Source organism: Amyelois transitella, chromosome 14 (assembly GCF_032362555.1).
Source record: "Amyelois transitella isolate CPQ chromosome 14, ilAmyTran1.1, whole genome shotgun sequence".
NCBI classification, from domain to species: Eukaryota; Metazoa; Arthropoda; class Insecta; order Lepidoptera; family Pyralidae; genus Amyelois; species Amyelois transitella.
In genome coordinates, this window is record NC_083517.1 from 1855987 (window position 1) to 1881080 (window position 25094).

At 36.4% G+C, this 25094-nt stretch overlaps 2 protein-coding genes across 4 annotated transcripts; one reads left to right on the forward strand and one right to left on the reverse strand.

The window, feature by feature from the left end:
- Window positions 1-206: 206 nt before the first annotated feature.
- LOC106132837 (chitooligosaccharidolytic beta-N-acetylglucosaminidase) lies at window positions 207-20222 on the reverse strand. Of its 3 annotated transcripts, none has more exons than XM_013332376.2 (16): window positions 20087-20222; window positions 16505-16563; window positions 15501-15637; window positions 13767-13897; window positions 13018-13123; window positions 10887-11050; window positions 8422-8530; window positions 6703-6824; window positions 5933-6067; window positions 5308-5413; window positions 4747-4922; window positions 4278-4376; window positions 3612-3732; window positions 2863-2955; window positions 1349-1496; window positions 207-747 (listed from the first exon to the last, which is right to left on the reverse strand). In XM_013332376.2, the coding sequence occupies exons 2-16, from the start codon at window positions 16555-16557 to the stop codon at window positions 663-665; spliced, it is 1785 nt and encodes a 594-aa protein (XP_013187830.2). In that variant the 5' UTR covers window positions 16558-16563; window positions 20087-20222; the 3' UTR covers window positions 207-662. The 3 variants fall into 3 exon arrangements, with proteins under 3 accessions (XP_013187830.2, XP_013187831.2, XP_013187832.2); XM_013332377.2 differs by lacking the exon at window positions 20087-20222 and adding an exon at window positions 18325-18414; XM_013332378.2 differs by lacking the exon at window positions 20087-20222 and adding an exon at window positions 18171-18250.
- On the forward strand, window positions 20034-24247 carry LOC106132838 (transcription initiation factor IIE subunit beta). The gene is made up of 6 exons (XM_013332381.2): window positions 20034-20172; window positions 20832-20939; window positions 21407-21569; window positions 22529-22638; window positions 22907-23084; window positions 23945-24247. The coding sequence occupies exons 1-6, from the start codon at window positions 20111-20113 to the stop codon at window positions 24203-24205; spliced, it is 882 nt and encodes a 293-aa protein (XP_013187835.1). The 5' UTR covers window positions 20034-20110; the 3' UTR covers window positions 24206-24247.
- The last annotated feature ends 847 nt before the right edge of the window (window positions 24248-25094 follow it).

Genomic DNA, 25094 nt, shown 5'->3' on the forward strand with positions numbered 1-25094 from the left:
ATCCCGATTGCATCCTCACCACTCTGGAGAGGAGCCCGGTGTATGCATTTGATCATAGCCCTTGGATTGGGTGAGACAGGTTTCTCACCCAATCCAGGGGCCCAGAAAGCCAGAATTGGAACCTTACCAGTATTGGATTAATCATGATTATATATTCAGTTGCCTGAATGAAAAAGGATGAGAGATTTATTCAATTAAATACTACATTTCCTGTTCAAACTTTTATTAAAAAAAAAATATATTCCATAATTTATATTCAATACACTTTATTTAAGAATCAATAAACGTATCTATGTGAGACATATAGGTTTAACTTCGCATTTAAAAATACGGATATTTATAGATATAAAATAGTAAAGTGAAAATACTAATAAAAAATTGTGCAGATTACGCTGAAAAGGCACAAAAAGTTCCTAAACTAGTAGTTTTCTTCATTCTGGCAACACCACATTGATAGATAAAATAGTAAAGAGAGAAATACTTATAAAATAATGCAGATTGCCATGATAATGCAAAAAATGTGCTTGAAACTTCTTAACGGTAGCATAATCTTTCGTTAAAACTACATATTATCCTCTCTCTATTTAATAGTAAAGTGAAAAATACTTAATAAAATTTGTGTAGAATGTCATGATGATGCTGATAAAGGCACTAGAAACTTCTTAATTGTAGCAATAGCCTTCGTTCTGGTAACACCACTCTGGCTGAATGGAATCCGCTTGGATTCCCATGTGGACCAGTCGTTCCCTGTAATAATAATTAATTAATTAATAAATATATATGGAACAAATAACACAGATTGAATTAGCCTTGAAGTTAGTGCGAAACTTGTGTTACGTGATACTTACTCAACGACACTATATTTTATAATAAACTAGCGGACCCGACAGACTTTGTTCTGACAAAAAGATTTGTAATATGACAGTTTTTTGTTTCTATCTATTTTATTGCCAGGGCAAAAATTCTCCTGAACAAAACCTTCACCCTGTTGATAGGGCGTTGTGAATAAAAAAAATCTGAAAAAGTTCTTTTCTCATCACGCCCTGGCCGGAATTCGAACCCGGGACTTCCGGTGTTCCAGACGAGTGCACTACCGCTGCGCCACAGAGGCCGAAAAAAGCTTAAAAATGAGTCAATTCAAGAAGATGTCGCCTTATAACATTACCTTTTTTTTGTTATCGAAGGGGAAATCCTTTTTACGGACAACTCTTAGATCTTCACCCGGGAGAGTGTGGGACTCCTGGCACCTAGTATATCAGCCTACCCACTAAAACCCCTCCGTTCGCCGTTGCCATTTTGAGGGCATCATGGGATCGCAGGTATTTCACCACGAGCCTTATAATATTACCTGACGTGTAACATTCGATGCTCGGCTTCCTTCCAGTCATGCTGCGGATCGCTCCACAACCTCTCGGCCAGTGCTGCAGCACGTGGCCAGAGGCGACCGTCCAAGGTCGACGTGTCTGATTGCTCAGACCATAGCGCAGCTTCCGCGCCTTAAATGTGACATACATATACATACATACATATGATCGCGTCTTTATCCCTTACGGGGTAGACAGAGCCAACAGTCTTGAAAAGACTGATAGGCCACGTTCAGCTGTTTGGCTTAATGATAGAATTGAGATTCAAATAGTGACGGGTTGCTAGCCCATCGCCTAAAAGAAGAATCCCAAGTTTATAAGCCTATCCCTTAGTCGCCTTTTACGACATCCATGGGAACGAGATGGAGTGGTCCTATTCTTTTTTGCCGTGTGGTTCCCGGCACCAATAAAAAAAAGAATAGGACCACTCCATCTCGTTCCCATGGATGTCGTTAAATGTGACATCAGTGAATTTAGTTATCAATACGAATAACAGATAATCATGACCCGTCCAATGTCCATAGGTTTAGCCCATATGGACTGTATCAACGTATTAGAAAAAATTTACAAGTAGGTACCCAAATTTGTGACCTATTTGGGGTAGGTCCGAAGAAAGGCGTTTTGTTCTGCTATTCTCATTTCTCAGTGCCGTGTGGTCTCCCGGCACCAATACCAAAAAGAATAGGACCACTCCCTCCATCTCTTTCCCATGGATGTCGTAAAAGGCGACTAAGGGACAGGCTTACAAACTTGGGATTATTTTTCTGGCGATTGGCTAGCAACCTGTCACTTTTGAATTTGAATCTCAATTCTATCATTAAGCCAAATAGCTGAACGTGGCCATTCAGTCTTTTCAAGGCGGTTGGCTCTGCCTACCCCGCAAGGGATGTAGACGTGACCATATGTAATGTATAAGTGATGGAATGAACAAATAAAAATCATTAAAATGTTAGTTTTCGAAAAACTATCCAAAGCCTACGTCAATCAAATTTATGCCAGGATAGTGTAAGCGACTGGTCGGCCTTCCCCCTTTTTTTTTTGGTTTTCGACCTGGAAATCCTTTTACGGACTGCCTCCCGGGTCTGCACTCGGGAGAGTGTCGGACTCCTGGCATCCAGTGTGCCAGCCTACCAATTTAAACCCCTCAGGTGCCCCCTTCTCGCCATTTTGAAGACATCATGGGATCGCATGGCATTTCACCACGATGCCCCCTGGCTCCCCGCTGCGACTTGCCAGGGACCGTTCTTACCGTTTGGGCGACCAGTAAGATGCTGTCTGCCTTTTTTACTTCAGGGTCAAAATTTGACCCTTACCCAAATGACCATCAAGAGTAACATGGGCTATTTCTTTTTTTCGAAATTCCCGCTGGAGCGAAGCCCCGCGAAAAAGTTATTATGATAGATACTTAGGTATTTATATACATATATTGCCTCCCGTTTACTTAGAGGTGTTTTCTCTTTAAATAGGGCATAGAACTTGTGGGGAAAAAAGGACATACCAAGAATAAGATCCTTATGATCGGCCGCAATCTTTGATGGCATATTATCGTAGACCTTCTGCCAGCCGATGTACGGCGAGCACCAGTTGTTACCTGAAAATGGTTTAGAATTTTCATAAATTACATTAATATTACAATTACAATACTTATAATAATTATACATCTGTTCTCTTATACACAAACAACAATTTTTATAATTTGCATGCCTGTGCCATCAGACTGAAACTAATATAAAAAAAATGAGAGCGACAGACACTAGAACAATTTTACAACAAAACACGCCCATATCAACAATTTGACCTTAATACTTTTTATCCCGAAAATAGTACTATTCTCTAGAGATTTTCTATAAGGGAGCGTTTGAACCAGCGAGAAAACTAGAACGATCTATATTTAATGATAGAGATATACCTAAATCGTAAAACTAGTATTTACCTATACGAATATCTGTATTATATAATATCTAGCTGTGCCCGCGACTTCATCCGCGTGGAATAGTTATTTTGGGCATCATTAAAGCCCTCAAGGATGAATAATTTTCCCCGTTTTTTTTCACATTCTTCATTCTTATAATAGTTACAGCGTGATGTTTTATAGCGTAAAGCCTTCCTCGATAAATAGTCTATTCAACACAATTTTTTTTAAATCGAACCAGTACTTCCTGAGATTAACGCGTTCAAACAAACAAACAAACAAACTCTTCAGCTTTATAATATTAGTATAGATGAGTGATTATAAAACTATCTTACCACTGCCGACCCAGGCCCCGAAGCCGCAGTCCAAGTACAACGCGTCGTAGTTTGACAAGATGAGGCGGTATCCCTTCTCCAGCAAACCCTTGATTTGAGGACTTTCTCCCGTGGTCCACACCTGTATAAATTTAAATAATTTTTGTATTTTTTTTTTGTTTTTTATTAACAAAGTAGCAGCTTAAAGCTGACGAGTGTGTATTACTGCATACATACATACATACATAAAATCACGCCGCTTTCCCGGAGAGGTAAGCAGAGACTACCTCTTTCCACTTGCCACGATCTCTGCATATTTCCTTTGCTTCATCCACATTCATAACTCTCTTCATGCAAGCTCGGCGGTTTCGGGTACTTTTGACCTTTTGTATTACTGCATCTTTGGTTTTAAATGTTTGCCCAGTCGATTTATTTATTACACGAAAAAAAGGTCATTTATTTTCGTGGTGTTTTCGTGGTGGAGGAGTAGTTTTGGTATTATGTTGGACTGGCCAGCTAATTGACTCAACGGTAGAATTGAGATTCAAATCGTAATGGGTTGCTAGCCCATCGCCTAAAAGAAGAATCCGAAGAAATGTAGTAGTCCTATTCTTTTTTCTATTGGTGCCGGGAACTACACGGCACGGTTTCTTGAAATATGAATGGCATAAATATTTTTATACTCACTTGAATGATGTAATCGTCTTTGTTCAGGTACTTCTCAACAGACTCGTAGTCGGTCAGTGTACTCGTCCACATTATAAGTGGAATGCCTTTCCCAAACGCCTGTAATGTTGTTTTTTAGTTAATTGTACAATAACTTAATAACTTTTAAAGATAAGAAGTAAATATGGGAGATCTTTGCCAGTGGCCAAAGGAGCGTAGCATATTTGGCTACGTTATTTTCGTTTATTACTAAGATGTTTATTACTCCGACGTTTATTACCACGTTGCGACGTTTATTACTTTACTACGACAATTATAACTTTCCCAGTGGAGTAGTCAGGTACTTCATTTTTACACTTGACACGATGACATGAACTTTTGCAAAGTTCTTTTCCAGATTACCATTTATTTTTCCTGGAAATTTCCCTACATTTGCCTCATAGGAGCAAAACGATAAGAAAAATCTTGTGAAACAGTAAAAAATAATCACCTTATAGGCCTTATCCTGCGCCTTAGTCTGGAAATAATTCCAGAGTTTGAGGAAGCCGGTCATGTTGAGGTCCCACCTGTTCTGCAGGATGAACTGCTGGATCTCCGCGGAGCTGTTCCAGCACTTTTCGCTCACTTCGTCACCACCCATGTGGAACATGTCCGGTTTGAATAAATCTGGAGAATGAAAAAATATCTTATGATAGAATTGAGATTCGAATTGTGACAGGTTGCTTGCCCATCACCTTAAAGTAGAATCCGCCGTTATATGTGATATTTCTTGCTTCGTAAAGATATTACAAATACACATATTCAAATTCAAATTTAAAATTTTTATTTATTATTATAGCATACTTCATATAGCTTAATAATTGTCAAATCTTTTGGTATCACAACATTGGTAGACGTCAAATAAATTACTAAAAACTAAGTTAACTGCCGCTTCCAAGGAGTCAGGGCAGAAGAAGCGGTAACAAACTGCCCTGCAGCATTTTATTCAAAAACGTCAATTTCAGAATGTGGACAAGAGAATACATTGTTCAGATCAATTTATTCATATTACCAGCCATATCCATGTAGATATCCTCCAGGTATTCATACAATTCATCTCTGATCGGATTCAGCTGACCACAGGGGGGCTCCACGCAGTAGTGTTGCCATGGCTCAGCCTGGAAGTATAAAAAAAGAAATTTCTTAATCAGAGGTAATAGAGAATAGAATAGAATAGATTTATTTTCAAAATTGGATACATGGTATCACTTATTGATGTCACATCACTTAAATCTAATTATAACTACTACCGCTTCCAAAGCTCACGTGTAAAAGAAGCGGCGGAACAAACTACACTGCAGCATTTTCATCGGTCGTCAATTTACAACTATAGATCTATTAAATCTAAATCACCATTAACACAACCACAACCTGTCAACGTTTTAGAAAAACTTACAAGTACCTTTATTTGCGACCTATTTTGGGTAGGTCCATATTATTCATTGTCATAGAAGGGCATATTGTTCTGCTATTCTCATTTGAGATAAAAGACAATCTAAGCACACGAGGCCGTGGCATAACTAAATACCTACTTGTGTTCATTAAGAGAACTGGTCCAAACATTACAAAATGAATGACTGATTTTCTTACTCGGGTAACAAAAGGTAAAAAAAATGTGCTTGAGTTGAGAAACTTACCTTAAAGCAAACAGTGAGGTTGGTGTCCTGCCAGCCCTCGCCGACGTGCGCGGGCGCATCGAACTCTGGCAACACGCGCACGCCACGCTCCAGCCCGTATTGAACGACGTCTTTGATGTCGCTCTTCGTATAAACCTGATAAAAATAATTTTTATTATTATTTATAAAATAATAAATTTTAATCGGTTTTATTTTGGGTTTTGTACTCTGAAGCTAAGATTTCAAGTTTCAACTTGTAGTGTGAACAGAATGGTGAACAGAGTAGAATATATATCTATCTCTTTATCTATTAGCATAAAAAATTAAGCCATAATGTAATGTAGCATACTGTATTATGGCAAAATGATTTTTAAGCATAACGTTCTTTCGCATAATTGTTTACGCATAACTATCTACACCAAAAATAATTTAAACTTACATAGCTTAAAAGAGAATTATGCCAAATTTAATCGTGGTAAGTATACCAAAAGTCAGAATTATACCTTAAACCCATTATGCCAAAACAGTTATGCCAAAGAACATTGGGATAAAAAAGTGGCCCCAAGTTTTGAATGTTGATTCACAAGATTCGAATCTACTTACACATTAGTTAATCTTTGGAAACTTTTAATTTTCTAACATGTTATCTTTTTAAGACTTATATCATTTACTGGAATTGAAGGGTTAACTACTTTTAGAGTTATGATGTCATAAACGATAGTATTACTGCTGCATCACCGTACCTAAGATAGAAACAAAGACACAAAGTCTTGATGATATTAAAAGCTCACCTTGCTAGGGCTCAGGGCTCCCAATCTGGACAAATTAGGCCTCCTTTCAGACACGAAGGGGAAGCTCTGGCTGTCCGTGATGTGCCAATGGAAAGTGTTCAACTTGACAGCGGCCATACCATCTGAAATTTGTATAGATATATATACACATACATACATATGGTCACGGCTATATCCCTTGCGGTGTAGACAGAGCCAACAGTCTTGAAAAGACTGAATGGCCACGTTCAGCTGTTTGGCATAGTGATAGAATTGAGATCAAATAGTGACAGGTTGCTAGCCCATCGCCTAAAAGAGGAATCCCAAGTTTATAAGCTTATAGCCTTAGTCGCCTTTTACGACATCCATGGGAAAGAGATGGAGTGGACCTATTCTTTTTTGTTATGTTGCCGGGAACCACACGGCACCTTTACTTTAAGTGCTTATACATATACAATACAACAATGGTTTAATGGACCCATTGTTCATCATGCAATATATAGAAGGTGTATATATGTATATCGTAAGATCTAGTTCTACGGCCGACTTTCTCTTTTCAATGAAAAATAGAAACCGCGTTTCTTAATAGGTCACACACAACAAAAGAGTAGTTATGTATGTATATATGTTTACACGTTGTGGCGACATCTCTACGCCACTCGCCACAACATCAAATCACACAACAACTGTCAATCATCTCGAAGAAATCGACGCGCTCAGCCAATAGCAGCGAAGAACCCAAATCGCGATTTCAGAAATTTCATGGATTGGAGCTATATATACAACCTCCGACACAACATCGTCGGAGCCGCGGTTCCCCAGGCACAACACCTAGCCTGGCGGAAGATCTTCCCTTTGGTGGCGGTCGAGCCGAATCATCGCTCCCGCTACAACGTCAATGTGTCTTGCATACACGTCAATGTCATTTGCAAACACACTTTTAACGCAAAATGACTTTTGCATCGCATCTGATTGTGATTTGAGATAACTGAGCGAAACCAATTTCCGATAATTCAAAACATCAGACTCTACCATTTCACAATGTTTATTAATACATACATACATACACACTCAAAATTACGTCCATATTGCGTGCGGATTAGATAGAGCCAACAGTCTTGAAAAGACTGAAAGGTCACTTCGTAACTTAAGTACATAATATTAACGAGCAACTGAAAAATACCTTTTAATAAGTAGTATTTGAAATGCAACGCAAAAGTTTATTAGGTTCACGGATTATACTCGTATCAGACCCCACAATTCTATACATGACACAGCAGTTTTAAATTTTCTTGCAGAAGTTTATCCGTTAAAAAAATGTCTCACAATCTTCTTTTATCTACCGTTAACCTCACTTACATCCTGACCTCTGTAAAGAAGATCCCAGGGCGCGCGTTTAGCCATGATTGGGTGAGTCAGGTTTTTACACAAATTCTCACAATACATACTACATACATATGGTCACGTCCATATCCCTTACGGGGTAGATAGAACCAACAGTCTTGAAAAGACTGATAGGCCACGTTCAGCTATTTGGCTTAATGATAGAATTGAGATTCAAATAGCGACAGGTTTCTAGCCCATCGCCTAAAAGAGGAATCCCAAGTTCATAAGCCTATAGCCTTAGTCGCCTTTTACGACAACCATGGGAAAGAGATGAAGTGGTCCTATTCTTTTTTTGTACGAGTGCCAGGAACCACACGGCACTTACAATATTTGGAAGATAAGATAAAAACTTACCAATCGTCCTCTTAATTGAGTCAACGGTGTAGTAATTTCTGCTGGTGTCCAACAAAAGTCCCCTGTAAGGGTACGCAGGTTTGTCATCGATCATCACGTCCCGCACCATCTGAAATTTATATGTATACTTAATAATAATAAATAAAATATAAAATATTCTTTATTGCAGTAATCTTGGTTACAATAATTATGCAAGGTCTTCCCAGTAAGTAATTAAATGATACTTGTGGTGGGAATGGCCGGCTACTACCTTAAAAGTTATACATAAAGATTACTAGTATGTGGATGTACGATATTTATACATTATAATAAAGAAACAACAATAAAGTGACATAATAAATAATATGACATATACATACAGACATACATACATAAAATCACGCCTCTTTCCCGGAGGGGTAGGCAGAGACTACATCTTTCCACTTGCCACGATCTCTGCATAGTTCCTTATAGAGTAAGATCCCAGAGCCGTAAGACACAACTTATTTTCTAAGATTCTCAGTAGTCTTTCATGTACTTTTAATACCTGCATGTTTGTGAGACTTGCCCGGTGACACCTGCGCAGGTACCAGGCGAGAAAGGTAACTAAAAATCACAGTTACTTAACTTAAATTTGTATGACTGATTTTTATATATATTTTATAGAATATTACTCTGAAGTCATATCAGAGAAGTCAGACGCTTTCCAAAATAAATTTTTGACTGTCTTTTAAATGTCTGACTTTTATATATTATATATTATATAAAAGTCAGACATTTAAAAATAAATTAAGTTAATTTTTTTTGATAGAGCTTTAAAGCGTCTGACAAAAGTTCTGGCGCATGGAAAGCGTCTGACTTCTCTGATATGACTTCAGAGTAATATTCTATAAAATATATATAAAAATCAGTCATACAAATTTAAGTTAAGTAACTGTGATTATTAGTTACCTTTCTCGCCTGGTACCTGCGCAGGTGTCACCGGGCAAGTCTCACAAACATGCAGGTATTAAAAGTACATGAAAGACTACTGAGAATCGAAAGATCCATTCTTTAGAAAATAAGTTGTGTCTTACGGCTCTGGGATCTTGGACTATTAGCTTCATCCACATTCATAACTCCCTTCATGCAAGCTCGGCGGTTTCGAATACTCTTGACCGATATATACTCTTGATTTATATATATACATATACTTAAATTAAATTGTAACGGACCGATGTCTGTATTTATAAGATATTATCAAAAAAACGATAAGGGGGATCTATAATGAACGACTCTGTGGCGCAGCGGTAGTACGCTTATCTGTAACACCGGTGGTCCCGGGTTCGAATCCCTGCCAGGCATGATGAGAAAAGAACTTGTTCTGATTGGCCTGGGTCTTGGATGTTTATCTATATACATAAGTATTTAATATGTAAAAGTATCGTTGAGTTATTATCTCGTAACACATTCTCGAACTTACTTCGACCCTAACTCAATCTGGGAAATTTGTCCCGTATACACGTATATTTATTTATTTATATTTATTTATAAGAAGCCAAAAATATGTCTGCCTGTATGTTTGTACTCGCATCACACGAAAAATCCGGATAAGTACCTACGGTATTGTAAATATTCTATTCTATTGGTTAATGGACCACAAACATACTTAATTATTCTCAAACGAGTATTTTATCAACCCAGTAAAGATCCTCTTTATTGCGGATTACGATCAATGAACTCTCATTTAAAAAAAAAAATAGTAATGTCACCGGATCCTTGTTATGCAAATGGCCAGTCTTGTCAGGTCACTGACACTGACCGGTTATTTAAATTAAACCATACAATACGCGGGACATTGCATTTTATGATTAGCTCACATCTCAACTCGATATGAAAAAATTATTTCGAGTCATTGTTCAATTCAAAATTCTTGTATAAGAGCTTTTGTAGGACGAGTAGGCGGTAGTAGGCGGTTCTGTTACAGCATAAGAAAACCCTATTTTACTTATCCGCCTTAAGAACTACATCTTCTTCCTCCTGGGGTAAATCCCGGTTACTTCCTCACCTCTCTGGATACGAGCTCGGGGTGCGTCTTTTAACAATAATCCAAATTGGGTGAGTCAGGTTTTTACACGAACCTACTCCCGTCTTACCTCTGCAACCAGGTAGAGGACCTTAACCCATATATATTAACTACTAGATGTGCCCGCGACTCCGTCCGCGTGGAATAGTTATTTTAGGCATCATTGAAGTTGAAGCCCTCAAGGGTGAATAATTTTCCCCGTTTTTTTTACATTTTTCATTATTTTTCGCTCCTAATAGTTGTAGCGTGATGTTATATAGCCTAAAGCCTTCCTCGATAAATGGTCTATTCAACACAAAAATATTTTTTTTATTCAAACCAGTAGTTCCTAAGATTAGCGCGTTCAAACAAACAAACTCTTCAGCTTTATAATATTAGTATAGATTAGGAATTACAGCCCTGAATAAAAATGTTAACTCACCAACATATGGTTTCTGATGTCATCGTACACGAAGAGCTGTGACAGGGTTTCCAAGCCGTGCCTGAGGCCGAAGAAAGAGTTTGCGAATATTGTCGCGTTAATCTTCTCTGCGCCATTGCCGCCAACTCTAAGTCCGTAACCCTCGTCCATTCCAAGAGAAAACTCTGTTTGAACATATTGTGTGTTTTATATATCAGTAGAATAATTTGAGAGGGAGTTAAAAAAAAGAGTAACTAAATTTTACAAAGGCGTCCGCTTACGCTATGCAAGCCCTTCTACTTCAAATCAATCAGGGTAGAAATGTACGGTAAAATTGTATTCTGAACTTTAGACTCAATAGCTAAGAATTGTCGTGCAAATCTGTTACTGTTTATTCGAGACAGTTATGTAAACACTTCTAAAAATCGACTAGACAAACATAAAATTTAAAAACACAAGTGCAGTGATATACACGCTGCTAGTATATTCATAATAAACAAATGAATTTAAATGCGAATATCCAGTAGTCCAAAGTATAATTATAGTCTTACGGTGAGGAAGCCAGGTGGCCAGATCCATAGACGTTTTATACTTGATCACAACAAATACCTATGCCATTACGAGAAGGAGAAGACGTTAATCTTCTCTCTCTTTTTCTTTCTCTGTCTTCAGAACCAAAATGAAAGAGTCAAAGAGATAAGAACTCATTCATTTGGTTAATAATTAAGATAAATACATCTCAAAATTATTTTATGTTTTCATGAAAGAACGGAGTCTTCTGGCACATGCTTGGAAGCTTAAGAAGAGACTCCAAACGTGTCCTCGTTGTGCCATGTGTTTTAATAAATAATTTTGAATTTTAAAACACAACTATCCAATGTAGATCATGGTTACAGCAGTAGAATGTACTAAGTCGTAGAACATTTTACGACAATTACTAAACTGAAGTGTTCCTATTGTAAAGAATCAAATATCTTTGAAAATTTAATATCGTAAAAACAGCTATTCTATGATTGTTTCTGGGTACCATTATTTACTATATTCTCAAATGTGTCATTCATTTTGCACTGAGTGACTTAACAAGTTTGAGGAAAACTAAGAGTATCGTGATAGTAAAACCAATGACAAGATGCTCGTGACTAAATTATTAAACATAATAATAACCTCATGCTTTTACAAATATCTGAAGAGAGGTAGAGATATGTCGGACGACAATGTGTTAATATACCTATTAATTGTTTAAAAGGATAAATTAACTAATTCGGTTATGCCACGAAGTATGTATAGCGGTATGAATAAGACTAACATGTCTTTCTCATATAATAGAGTATTTCCAATTGCGTTCTCAAATGTATTCTTTTCAATTTGAAAAAAAAAATTTAAAAGATTTTTAAACCTGATCTCTTTTTTTCTTAAACATTAAAATTCGTTTCAGCCTCGTCTGAAACTCAAAACGAATGCTTAAATAACTTTACATACTAACCAATGGAGGTTTAATTACGATGCTCTTACGGTGAGGGTAAGCATCGTGAGGAATTCTGCACATTTAGGCAACTGTATGTGTAACCAGGATCGATGTAAGGTTTTCCAGCAAATGTTGGGAAGGTCTAATGGGAGTCGCTTCGTGTAAAAATCTGACTCACGCAATGCAGGATTCATGGCCAAGTCATACCCGGGCTCCTCTTCAGAGTGATAAGGATGCAACCGGGACTAAACCAGGAGGATGAAGACAGTCTTAACACAAGAGGGAGCTCCCATTAGGGAGTTTAGTCCAAAAATAAGGCTAATCAGATAAAGACCATTAACCGTCAATTAATTTGAATTGAACTCGGGTCCTTTGTGGCTCACAGGGAGCAAATTATCTATGACTAGCTGTACCTGCGACTTCGTCCGCGTGGAATAGTTATTTTGGGCATCATTGAAGACGAATGATGAATCATTTTCCCCGTGTTTTTTTTCCATATTCCATTATATCTTTGCTCCTTATAGTAGCAGCGTGATGTTATATAGTCTTAAAACCTTCTTCGATAAATGGTCTATTCAACGCAATGAGAATTTTTCAATTCGAACCAGAAGTTCCTGAGATTAGCGCGTTCAAACAAACAAACTCTTCAGCTTTATAATATTAGTATAGAAGATATTAATCACTCACCTAGTAAATCAGGGCTCCCATTTATAAGGTATACTTCCACGGCCTTCCCTGTGGCTTTAGGGCTCGCTCCCTTAGGAATGCCATACGAAACTTGGTTCTTGAATCTCTGGAACAGGAGAGAGTTTAAATCACGGTATAAACCAGAGAAATGAGAATGTAACTTGGATTAACGTCAGGAAGAAGAAGAACATTCAATAAAAGGAAATGTGGTGTAGGGAGATCACCTTCTAGATGATCCGACTTTATGAAATTGCATTAAAAGAAGATGTTCAATTGTTGACTCCATGTGTGGCGATGATGGTTATGCAAAACTTACTTCAAAACCCCGGGGCCCGCGTCTCGACGTTTGTTTCATTTTCATCATCATAACATTACTCGTGTTATTATGGCGTCCTAACTCCATGCTAACTCTGTCTTTCGCCATCCTAACTCCATCTTTCGCCATCCTAACTTCATCTTTCACCATTCTAACTCCATGTTTCGCCATCTTAATACCATCTTTCGCCATCCTCACTCCATCTTTTGCCATCCTAACTCCATCTTTCGCCATCCTAACTCCATCTATCGCCATCCTAACTCCATCTTTCGCCATCCCAACTCCATCTTTCGCCATCCTAATTCCATCTTTCGCCATCCTAACACCATCTTTCGCCATCCTAATTCCATCTTTCGCCATCCTAACTTTATCTTTCGCCATCCTAACTCTTACCTTTTGAGGCTAAACTGGGATACATATATAACCTCCTTACCTGCACAGCAGCTTCTGTCATAGCATCACTGACTCCTCGTTTGAGGTTCACCACATTCAAGCTCTGCAGATTGACCTTGGACAAGAAATTACCAAGGTCCACTTGTCCTGTTGGTTTGGGCCAAAGCAATCCTAAACAAAGAGAAAATATTACAGATATTTAGAGTCAATAAATTATGAAATGGTAAAAGTTTTTCCCGGAGAAGTGGGCAGAGACTACTGAAATAGTAGAAAAGAATTACAACAACGCAACCTTTTTGGAAGCATATACAAGTTAGAATAAGATTTCTAAGTTATATTTATTTTTATTGTATGCTCCAATAAAGAATTTCTTTCTTTTTCTGATTGAATTATTGTAGGTAGGTACGTCTTGCGAAGACAGGTCCAGTGACACGAACTGACTGTATCATCTTTTCTACCTTCTGTTTTCGCAATAAAGAAATTTGTATTTCTTTCTTTAAATCTGAGGACGTAAAATCCTAAAATTTACTTTGTTTTTAATCGCTTTATCGTCATAGTCTATGCATGTTCAAGGTAGCGGTCAATACCGGTGTTGTTTCAAAACCTGGGGTCCAAAAAAACAATAGATTTAACAAGGTCATTGGATCTGCAAATGTCGAAAAGCGACTAGCATCAGACCTCTCCAATGGCTAAGCGATAAGCTATTCTTATTCTATTTATTCTCCTGTACCTATAGATTCTGAAAAGCTGTCCTGTAAATGTGTGGTGAAATTTTTGATAAGCTATTATTATGCGAGCAGTTCCGCAGGCAAAAGCTAGTAATGATAGAAATACCTATTAAAAATTACATTGTATATTATTTCTCTCGTTTGTAAGTTTATTCAAAACTGATTCTAATAACAATACGCGTGAAAGTGCATTGTGGCGTATTTTACAACCGTTTCGTAATTAAATTGAATTAATTAAATTACCATCAAATCACGATTTTTTGGTAAAAACATTTATCTTTTATCAATTTAAAGTACCTACCTACCTATTAATGTTACCGAATGTGGTCAAACGTGGAAAGTTAATAACCGGTTATCTAGCCACAAAATTGATTGTTCCACACGGTTATCTAATATTACCGATTGACGCATATGCTATGCATGCAACGGCGATCCGTGAAGCATTGACACGAGGGAAAAAAAACATACATAAATACATAATGATCACCCTTGCGGAGTAGACAGAGCCAACAATCATGCAGACGCACGGCCACGTTCAGCCGTATGACCTATTGATAGAATTGAGATTCAAATAGTGAGTGGTCCCATTCTAATGTGCCAAAAACCACTAGGAAAAATAAGTATATGAAGAAAAATTATCTTCTTTAAACTTGTACCACTTTTAACTGTTTGTAACTTGTTTAGAAACTTTAACTTAATAAGTATTCAGATTTTTAAAGCCTGCCTTACAAGCTCTTATCTATTTGTGTAACAAAAACAAATAATTATAACTGAATGTCACAAGATTTAAAAAATATTGTCCTATAAATGCATAACCTTTTAGTGTTTTCGAGACTGCGGGCCCTGGCTTCACCGCGAGGGAATAGACGTTATTATGCTTGTTATATATGAATGTACCACTGAAACTATTTATTTATAGCGTTTTGCTGAAATAGCAAGCTATATACCTAAGTGAGACGATATAAAAGAGATAATAATTATGCTTTCTACCGACGAAAAGCTTTTAAGAAAGCTTTAACAAAGCCCGAAACACTAGGCATACATACCAAATTCATTGCAAAACATTTTGCAAGCCTCCAAACTGAGCGCGGGGTCATTATTTTTGGGGTCTGTTCGTGTTTTCAGACATTTTCCGTCTTCACACATCCACCGCCATAACGCTGAGTGGTCTTCGCTGATCACGCTAAAAAAACAATATAAATAAATAAATATGTACGGGACAAATTACACTGATTGAGTTAGCATCGAAGTAAGTTCGAGACTTGTGTTACGAGATACTAACTCAACGATACTATATTTTATAATAAATACTTATATATAAATAAACATCCAAGACCCAGGCCAATCAGAAAAAGTTCTTTTCTCATCATGCCCTGGCCAGGATTCTAACCCGGGACCTCCGGCGTCACAGACAAGCGTACTACCGCTGCGCCACAGAAGCCGTCAAAGTGTGTAAATAAATATGTACTTAATAACTTCAATACTCTATTAACTTAATTATATAAAGCTTTAATGTGGAAGGCATCTGCCTACAAAGGATTTTAGACGATCTCTCAGGAGCGAGCCTCGGCCTCGAACGTCAAATCTATAATCTATAATCTATATGTATAAAAGCGAAAAACACTCACTTAGGAATCACGAAATCTTGAAATCTACTGAGCCAATAAAGATGAAATTTGGCAGGAAGGTAGATTTTAATTAGGAGGGATCCACTAAGAAAGGATTTTTGGAAATTCAATTCCTAAGGGGGTGAAATACGGGTTGCAAGTTTGTATGAAACATCGTCATTTTGAGTGTGGGTTACGCGGACGAAGTCGCGGGCAACAGCTAGTAAATGTATAAAACCCGATACTGACTGACTGACAACGAAACTACTATAGTAGGAGACTGAAATTTGGCATTTAGGTTCTCTGTGCAGTAAAGGTGAAAACTAAGGGAGGATTTTCAGAAATTCCACCGGGAAGGGGAATTACCTATCAGGATTTTTCGTTTTACCCGCGTGAAGCCGCGGGCGTCTCTTTAGTACACTTAGGTATAAATAGTTACTTACCGATGTGGAAGGATTATATAAATAGTAAATATAATTATTTTCAGGGGCCACATTGTGTACTGAAACAAAAAGAAACAGTTGATTAATAATGAACAATTGATGATCAACAGTGTTCAACCAATATGGTGAACCAGTGTGGCTTTTTTTTGTAACAGAGGGGAAATCCTTTTACGGACGACTCCCCGGGTCTTCACCCGGGAGACTGTGGGACTCCTGTCACCGAGTGTGCCAGACTACAGCACTAAAACCCCTCCAGCGCTGCCTTCCTGCCATTTCGAAGGCATCATGAGATCGAGCCTTAGTCAACTACCTGCATGTCTTGAATTTTCGGGCCGCTAAATTGATAATGATTTAATATAGTATATTAAAGAACACAACACTCAAACTCAATAGAAAGATACGTAGAAACTAAAGTCAAAAGTGCAACAAACTCATTAAATATAAGCTTTGTTTTTATTTACATTGTCATATATGTACGTGCGATGGCATCTTATTTTTTAATTTTAAGATTCTACCCAAGATAAGAACTATTTTCAAAAATAGGTCATTTCTCTGTGCCTTTTTTTGGTCTTTTACTCTTCTTCTGTCTCAAAATCTTTTAAGTTTCTGTCTCAAAAACAATTATTTTTGTCGTAAGTAGAACTTCTCCGGAGAAGAGCCCTAGGTCCGCCAATGACCACGATCTTAAATTGAAAAACCCAGGTTTATAAACAAAGCGACTCCCATCTTACCTTGGTAAACTTTTAGAGGGACCCATAACCGGTAATGGTTACACCCGACATTTTCTTTTACCGTAAGACCATCGGTTGGCAATCGAAATAGTCTAAATAACCCAGGGATAGTAATTGTTAAATGGTCACAGTAGAGTTTAAAACAATTTATTTATTAAAATACTAGTTACTTATAATAATATTTATATTCTACCATATGCATGTCAGTTATTTACGAGAAATTTCAAAAATATCAAGTAGGTATATAAAATACACATATGATATTGATTTGTTTATCTTGTCTTCTATCTATGTTGTATCTGGGCGATATTGTCCACTTACAGATCTAAACACACAGATAATTTAATATCTTAATCTACTTCCAACAATGTAAGTAATAATAAGCCTTACAAGCCTTAGCACCCATCCATTTGGTACTCTACAAACAAATCAATGGCAAATTTTACATGATAAATTAATACATACAAAATTTATACAAATTAATGCCGTATTTATGAATAGTACTAATACTATAAATACTAAAGTTTATATGGATGTGTGTGTTTCTTACTCTTTTACGCAAAAACTACAAAACGAATTTTCGTTAAACTTTGCGCAGTAATTTAGTTAAGACATTGAAATAACATAATAACTTAAAATTTATACAGACTTAAGGTAGACGAAGTCTACAATAAATTTAAATAAATTTACAAACTTCATCTGTGTAATTATTTCTTAGAACTGGGAATTTTAACCAATTTTACGCCGGTCTAGCCCTAGGTAAGGGTTTTCCTACAAATGAAACACAAGAATTAACTTCTTCAAGTTAACGGGCCCAAGTTACAACATTTTTTTTTTTTTTATTATTGACCAATAATGTAGTACCAACCCCGTCAACCATTGAGATACCGCAATTATAAATTCAACAAATAATAAACTTTTAAAATAAAACTTACGCAAATAGGCGACGTAACAAGGTTTCGCCTATAATACAAATCTAATAACCTACTACTTGACCGTGGATTTTATAACAATAGACAAGTTAGATAAGGTAACAGAAATATATTTACGAATGGCAAAATTAATTTTCTGTCTAATTATACGACGTACCTGACGTCCAAACGGTATGCTGTAGTCTAGCACAATGACAGTGTTCAATGTCTTTGCTCGCAATCCGCTGCGCCGGCGCAGGCGATATTGTGTTTGGGAACCTGTTTGGCGCAGCTTAATGCCTTTTCATTTATAAGATATTTATAAATTCTCTTATTTTTTTTAGGCGTAATATAAAAGGGAAAATTACGACTACCTACCTGGAGAATTGCAATTTTGGGGCATTTTACGACTCATACCTAACACCAAATTTGATCCACTGGACGAGTGGTTAAGATATTCCAGTCGCTATCGAGTAGATGCACTTCGAATCACACTGCGGCTATGTTACCTACTAAAGGACTCTTTTCTGAGTTTCTTAAAGCTGTTACGGGGTAGACTGAGTCAACAATCTCGTAAAGGCCACGTTCAACTGATACAATTGCGGCTTAATATTATACTAGCTTATTGATATAACTATAAAAGGAGAACCAAGTTTATTAGCCTATCCCTTAGTCGCCTTTTACGAAATCCAAGGGAAAGAGATGGAGTGGTCCTGACTGTAGTCCTAGACATAGACGGACTGAAGGTTCATTTAAATAAACAATAGCGACACAATGACTGACTAACGATTACCTATGCCATTTACACTCTCTAAAAGTACCTAAGCCTTTACTGAAATCATGAATGGCCCCAGATTTGGTCAAAATTATTGGTATAGTAAATCAACAGTGGGAAAACGCGTTTCGACTGCGGCAGACAGTCTGCCGACATAGAAAAATGGCGGGATATCGTGAGGAAAGCGTTGGCTTCATTGTGAACACGACCGCTCTGCCAAGAGCGCAACGACAAAGAAGAATTGGTAAAGTTATGGTACAAAACCATGGCAGACGGAAAGTGTGAACTAAAGATATAGAAGATGGCCAACGGGAAGATCATCCGGCAGGCTAGGTGTTGTATCTACCTACCTACGGCTCCAACAATATTGTATGTGTGGTCATGAAATCTTTGCTTGCGCGTTTTAGACATTTCGCTGCTTTTGACTAATGGCGTCGACGAAGTCGCGGTTCCCCAGGCATAACACCAGCCTGGCGGAAGATCTTCCCTTTGTGGCGGTCGAACCTGAACTATCGTTCCCGCTACAAATGCAATCATGATCTTATCAACATGCCCCAGCCTGTAGGCTTTTTACGAATATGGATAGACTAGAGCCCTCAGACTATTGACAAAAAGTTTTTCAGCTACCTTATTACTTGACTGGAATTATGAAAAATAGTTAACACTAGCGGCCCGCCGCCGCTTCGCACGGGTGGACATATTTTTGTGTTTTATGTTTTGAAATAAATTTATTTCAAAAATCAAATTTATGCCTATGTCACTTTTGAAGGTCTATTCTATATCTGCGCCAAATTTTATCAAAATCGGACCAGTAGTTTTTGAGTTTATTCCACACAAACATACAAAAATAAAAATCTTTCCTCTTTATTATTAGTGTGGATAAAAATTTCAATAGCCGTTTATCTTGCGTTAATTGATTAATTGATTTTGATAAAATCAAAAGTGCGAGCTAAGTGCATCATACTACCATTTTTGGGCAGTTGTATATATTTTACAGCGACCACTACCTGTATTTCCAATAAAAAAATGTGCCTGTCAATGTCACATCACTCACTGACAGCTGTCAATCAAATCGATGTTTTGATAAAAAACATGCTATTCTCAGAAAAATTAAATTATAAACGAAGTGAAAGTGAATTAAGTGCAGAAAATTAAAAGTACTTACTGAGCTTGATTTATAGGAACAAAAATGGATCCGGCACTATTACGGGAACGGGAGGCTTTTAAAAAAAAGGCACTTGCAACTCCTAGGTGCGTAAACTACATCCTTTCTATACCACCGTTTGCTTACTAGCATTCGCTTTACCTTGTCATGTCTGTCCTGTACTCATTACCTACTTTCTCACTCCCACTTGTATCATACAAGTGGGAGTGAGTGTTGGATCATTTTGATCCCGTGTTGGATCATTTTGATCTGAATGATTACTGTTTATGATCAACAAGGTGCATAAGTACCTAGTTATTTATAGGTATTGAGCAAAAAATTTATATAAAACGTTATTTTTGACAACATTTGAACCAAAAATAAGACTACCTATGTACTTCTTTATAATAATATAGCAGGCTCCTGATATAGATTTCTTAATAGCAGAAAATGATTTTACCAAATGCCAAATAATCTAAAGGTCTTCTCTGCCTTTGTACACCACACTGAAATATCTATTTCATTGGATAAAAAGATTCATGATACTTCCTTGTGATATTACTTTTATGATATAACAGGCAGTTTCATTTTGTCTCTACAACATACTATCACTGGATCCACTTGGCATGAAGCCTTAAAATTACCTACAAAAAATTGCTAACAAACTCTTATTGAGATGTCTATACTAGATGCCCATTGTAATCCTTCAATCTGTAAATGGTTAAAATTGCTAACAACCTGAAACTTATGTTTTAATATTTTTCAGCATAGAAAAGAAGAAGACAAAAGATGACTCACAGACAAAAGATGACAGTAAGAAAAAATCTAAATCAAGCAGCTCGGCCAGCACTGGCCCCAAGCTGGATGCTTCTAAGTAAGTTTATCATGTCCTATACATACATACATACATATAATCACGTCTATATCCCTTACGGGGTAGACAGAGCCAACAGTCTTGAAAACACTGATAGGCCACATTGAGCTTTTCGGCTCAATGATTGAATTGAGATTCAAATAATGACAGGTTGCTAGCCCGTCGGCTAAAAGAAGAATCCCATGTTTATAAGCCTACCCCTTTTACGACATCCATGTGTTATGTGTGCATGTAATATCTGTATTACTTATAAATAGTATGTCTTATTTTATTTCAAAAAAATTCTTTATATATATCTGATTCTCAATTCCATCATAAATCCAAACAACTGAATGTAAGGTTTCAAGCTCTGTATGTACATATGTATGTTTATCCTGCATTATTATATTCCTGTATTTTTTATTCATATAAATATATATATGAATTAAAAAAATATTGAATATATTATGAATAAATAACTTTTTCAGTTACAAAACCATGGCGGGCAGTTCATCCTACCGGTTTGGAGTCTTGGCAAGGATCGTAAGACACATGAGGTCTAGGCACCAAGAAGGTGATGATCATCCCCTCACATTGGATGAGGTTCTAGATGAAACAAACCAACTGGATGTCGGCAATAAAGTTAAACAAGTAGGTATTATAATCTAAACTTAAGCACAGGGTTTTGTTCCTGTGGGAATGTACACGGAGGAATAGTTTTCTTTATACATACATACATACATATAATTACGTCTATATCCCTTGCGGGGTAGACAGAGCCTTGTAAAGACTGATAGGCCACGTTCAGCTATTTGGCTTTAAGATAAGATTGAGAATCAAATAGAGATAGGTTGCTAGCCCATCGCCTAAAAGAAATATCCCAAGTTTATAAGCCTACCCCTTAGTTCTTTATTTTTAAGTCAATAAGAAAATATGGTAGAAAGAAGGGTAATAATATTAATAAGGTTACTAGTAGTAAGAGGGTAGTTTGAGAGTCGGTGGTCAAATGCCTATGGTGCCTGGTTAAAATGCGTGATCTGCATAAAAGGCACAGGTTCAAAGGCACGGTTTCCTACAAAGCCCATTAAAATAGGTTCAGTGAAAAAAGTAATCGCTGGCAAACATACATGCATACTTACTTACATACATTCATACATACAGGTCAAAATGAGAACCACCTTTTTTTAAGGCGGTTAATAAGGGTTTATTGCCGACGTTACATGATGCATTCACTATTAGAACGATATTATCTTAAATGCTTTTAATTTTTATAGCTGCATAAAATTTTATCTACAACTTCGCACGTGATTTTATTACTTCAGACTTACATTAATTTTTTTATTACTTTTAGTTTTTTAATACTTAACTAGTTTTAAGTAATACTGCACGTTATTTCACAGTAGAGACTTTTTCAGAGACTGGAGAGAGAATTTCCAAAAAATCCTATCATAGCGGATGTGTCCTAGTTACGGTTCCTGCCAAATTTAACCTTTATTGGTTCAGTGGTTTTTGGGATTTTGTGCTCAATGTATGAGTGTTTTTCGATTTCTATAGTATAGTTTTTGTTGACTGTTGTGCTTATTTGATATCATATTTTTTTTTTATTTCAGTGGCTCCAAACAGAAGCATTACAAAATAATCCAAAAATAGAATGTACGCTCGATGGGAAATACATTTTCAAGCCAGTATATAAAATCAAAGACAAGAAATCATTGCTTAGGTAAATTTTAAAAATATTTTTTCTTTTTTTTTTATTTCACTGCCTCTCATTCAGATGTGTATGAACATATAATCACGTCTTTAACATAAATAAAGTGAAGTGCCGTGTGGTTTCTATCACTTTTATAATATGACCATTCCATCTCTTTCCCATAAATATCGTAAAAGGTGACTCAGGGAGAGGCCCCTTCAGTCTGCGCGGCTGTTGGCTTTGTTTACCCCGCAAAGGAAATGGACGTAATTATATTATGTTTGATGTATTATTTCAGGTTGCTAAAACAACAGGATCTCAAAGGATTAGGTGGAATTCTACTGGAAGATGTCCAGGAATCATTGCCTCACTGTGAGAGGGCATTGAAAAGTTTAGCACAAGAAATATTATACATTTCAAGGCCAACAGACAAGAAGAAAATATTGTTTTACAATGATAAGACTGCCACTTTAGATGTAAGTACAACCCTTGATGAATACTTGAAATTTTGTGTAGCTCTTTAGAATAAGATAACTTTAATTCTTGTTTATGTAAAAATCGATATGATGTGAATAATTTTTCAGATAAAATATTTTTTATTATCTAACTTTTTCATTTTCTTATTTTTTTAGATTGAGTTTAATTTTATTTTAGTTATTTTAATTAGTTTGTAATGATACCATTTTTCTTGTTCTTGTACTGTTAAGTACTCACCTACATAACACTAGTACATAAATCAATATCCAAGTTCGATAAGGTATTTTTAACTGGGTAACTGAGGTTAGATAGAAGTTGCTTTGTATAATTCATGACCACAAACTTTATATTTTGGTAAGAAGATTAACCAAAAGTAAATTTACGATAATCTCAAAACTATTTGAATTTATATATATATAATATCATATATGATAACAAACATAAGATTGAGTTGAGAACTTCTTTCTTTTTGGAAGTCGGTTATAAATATGTGCGATTTTAATACTATTGCTGGATAATATTATAAATAGTAAGAAATATCGATACAATTTTCATACTTTCATTCAATGTCACATCACTAGCTACCGCTACCGACCACCGCACTTCCTCTTAGTTTGGTGACTGACGACGCGTAGGTACAAGTATTGAAAGATGCTCAATATATTGGAGGTAATCTGTGACAATTTCGTATGATCCAGTTAGAAATCAATATAGAAGGACTGAACCTCGTTTAAAATTGGAATTTTAGGAACGAAATAAAAATAAATGGAAAAGAAAAAATCGTCTTCTTCCTTATAAAAATTATCAATTTAAAGTTTAAGAATAACGTTATTGATTGATTGGCCACTTTTACCACCAGGTAGACGAAGAGTTCGTGAAGTTATGGCGGGCGACGGCCGTAGACGCAATGGATGACGCCAAAATTGAGGAGTATTTAGAAAAACAAGGTATCAAATCTATGCAGGACCACGGGCCGAGGAAACCTATTGCCCCGAAAAGGAAGAAGGCGGCTCAGAGAAGAAGACAGTTCAAGAAACCGAGGGATAATGAGCATTTGGCTGATGTTTTGGAGACATATGAGGATAACACGTTAACACAGAAAGGAGTTTCAATAAAATAAGTTTAAGAATAAGTCATAGTTAAGAACAATAAAGTTAAGAAATCAAGTTGTTTGTTTTTTAAAGTCTTCTGGTGACACATCCATAACACATTTTCTCAGTTTCGGTATTTCTCGCTGTAAATAATTTGGAACATTTTGAGCACTGGCCCGACTCGCACATGGCCGTTTTTTCTTTGTAGCTCTAACACTACCCTCAAACTTTGATTTTTAGAGGTGATAAACTCCATCTCTTTCCCATAGATGTCGTAAAAGGCGACTAAAAGATAGGCTTATAAACTTTGAACTCCTTTTTTTTGGCGGTGGCTATGCAACTTGTCACTATTTGAATCTCAATTCTATCATAAAGCAAAACAGCTGAACACTAGCTATCAGTCTTTCAGACTGTTGGCTCTGTCTACCCCGCAAGGGATACAGACATGAATATACATATGTTTGTATGTATCAAGGAGCCAATTGCAACATAATAAAAAAAATTGATCATAATATAGTATCAATTTAATACAATATCAATGCTATCATAACGAACTTTCTAGCCAATTACAGTCTCATAAGGTAATGTACAGTTTGATTCAGATAATCATGACACCTAACCATATAAATGAATACTTTTGAGTTAGGTTCTGGCCCCGACTGTAGAATTTTACTGAACATATCATAGAGGTATTTTTGATTATGGGTGGGATTAAATTTACTTTTTCAAAAAACTTACATTCAAAATAGACTTGTTAGACAGAAGAGAGAAGTAGTAAAGATACTTATTTTTATAATACATTATTAATACACTATCATTATAATATAATATTGAAACAAAATACTTCAAAACACAAAATATGTTGAAAAAAAAAAACTTGTTTTCACAAATTAAAAAAAACTGTATGTAATAATCTTT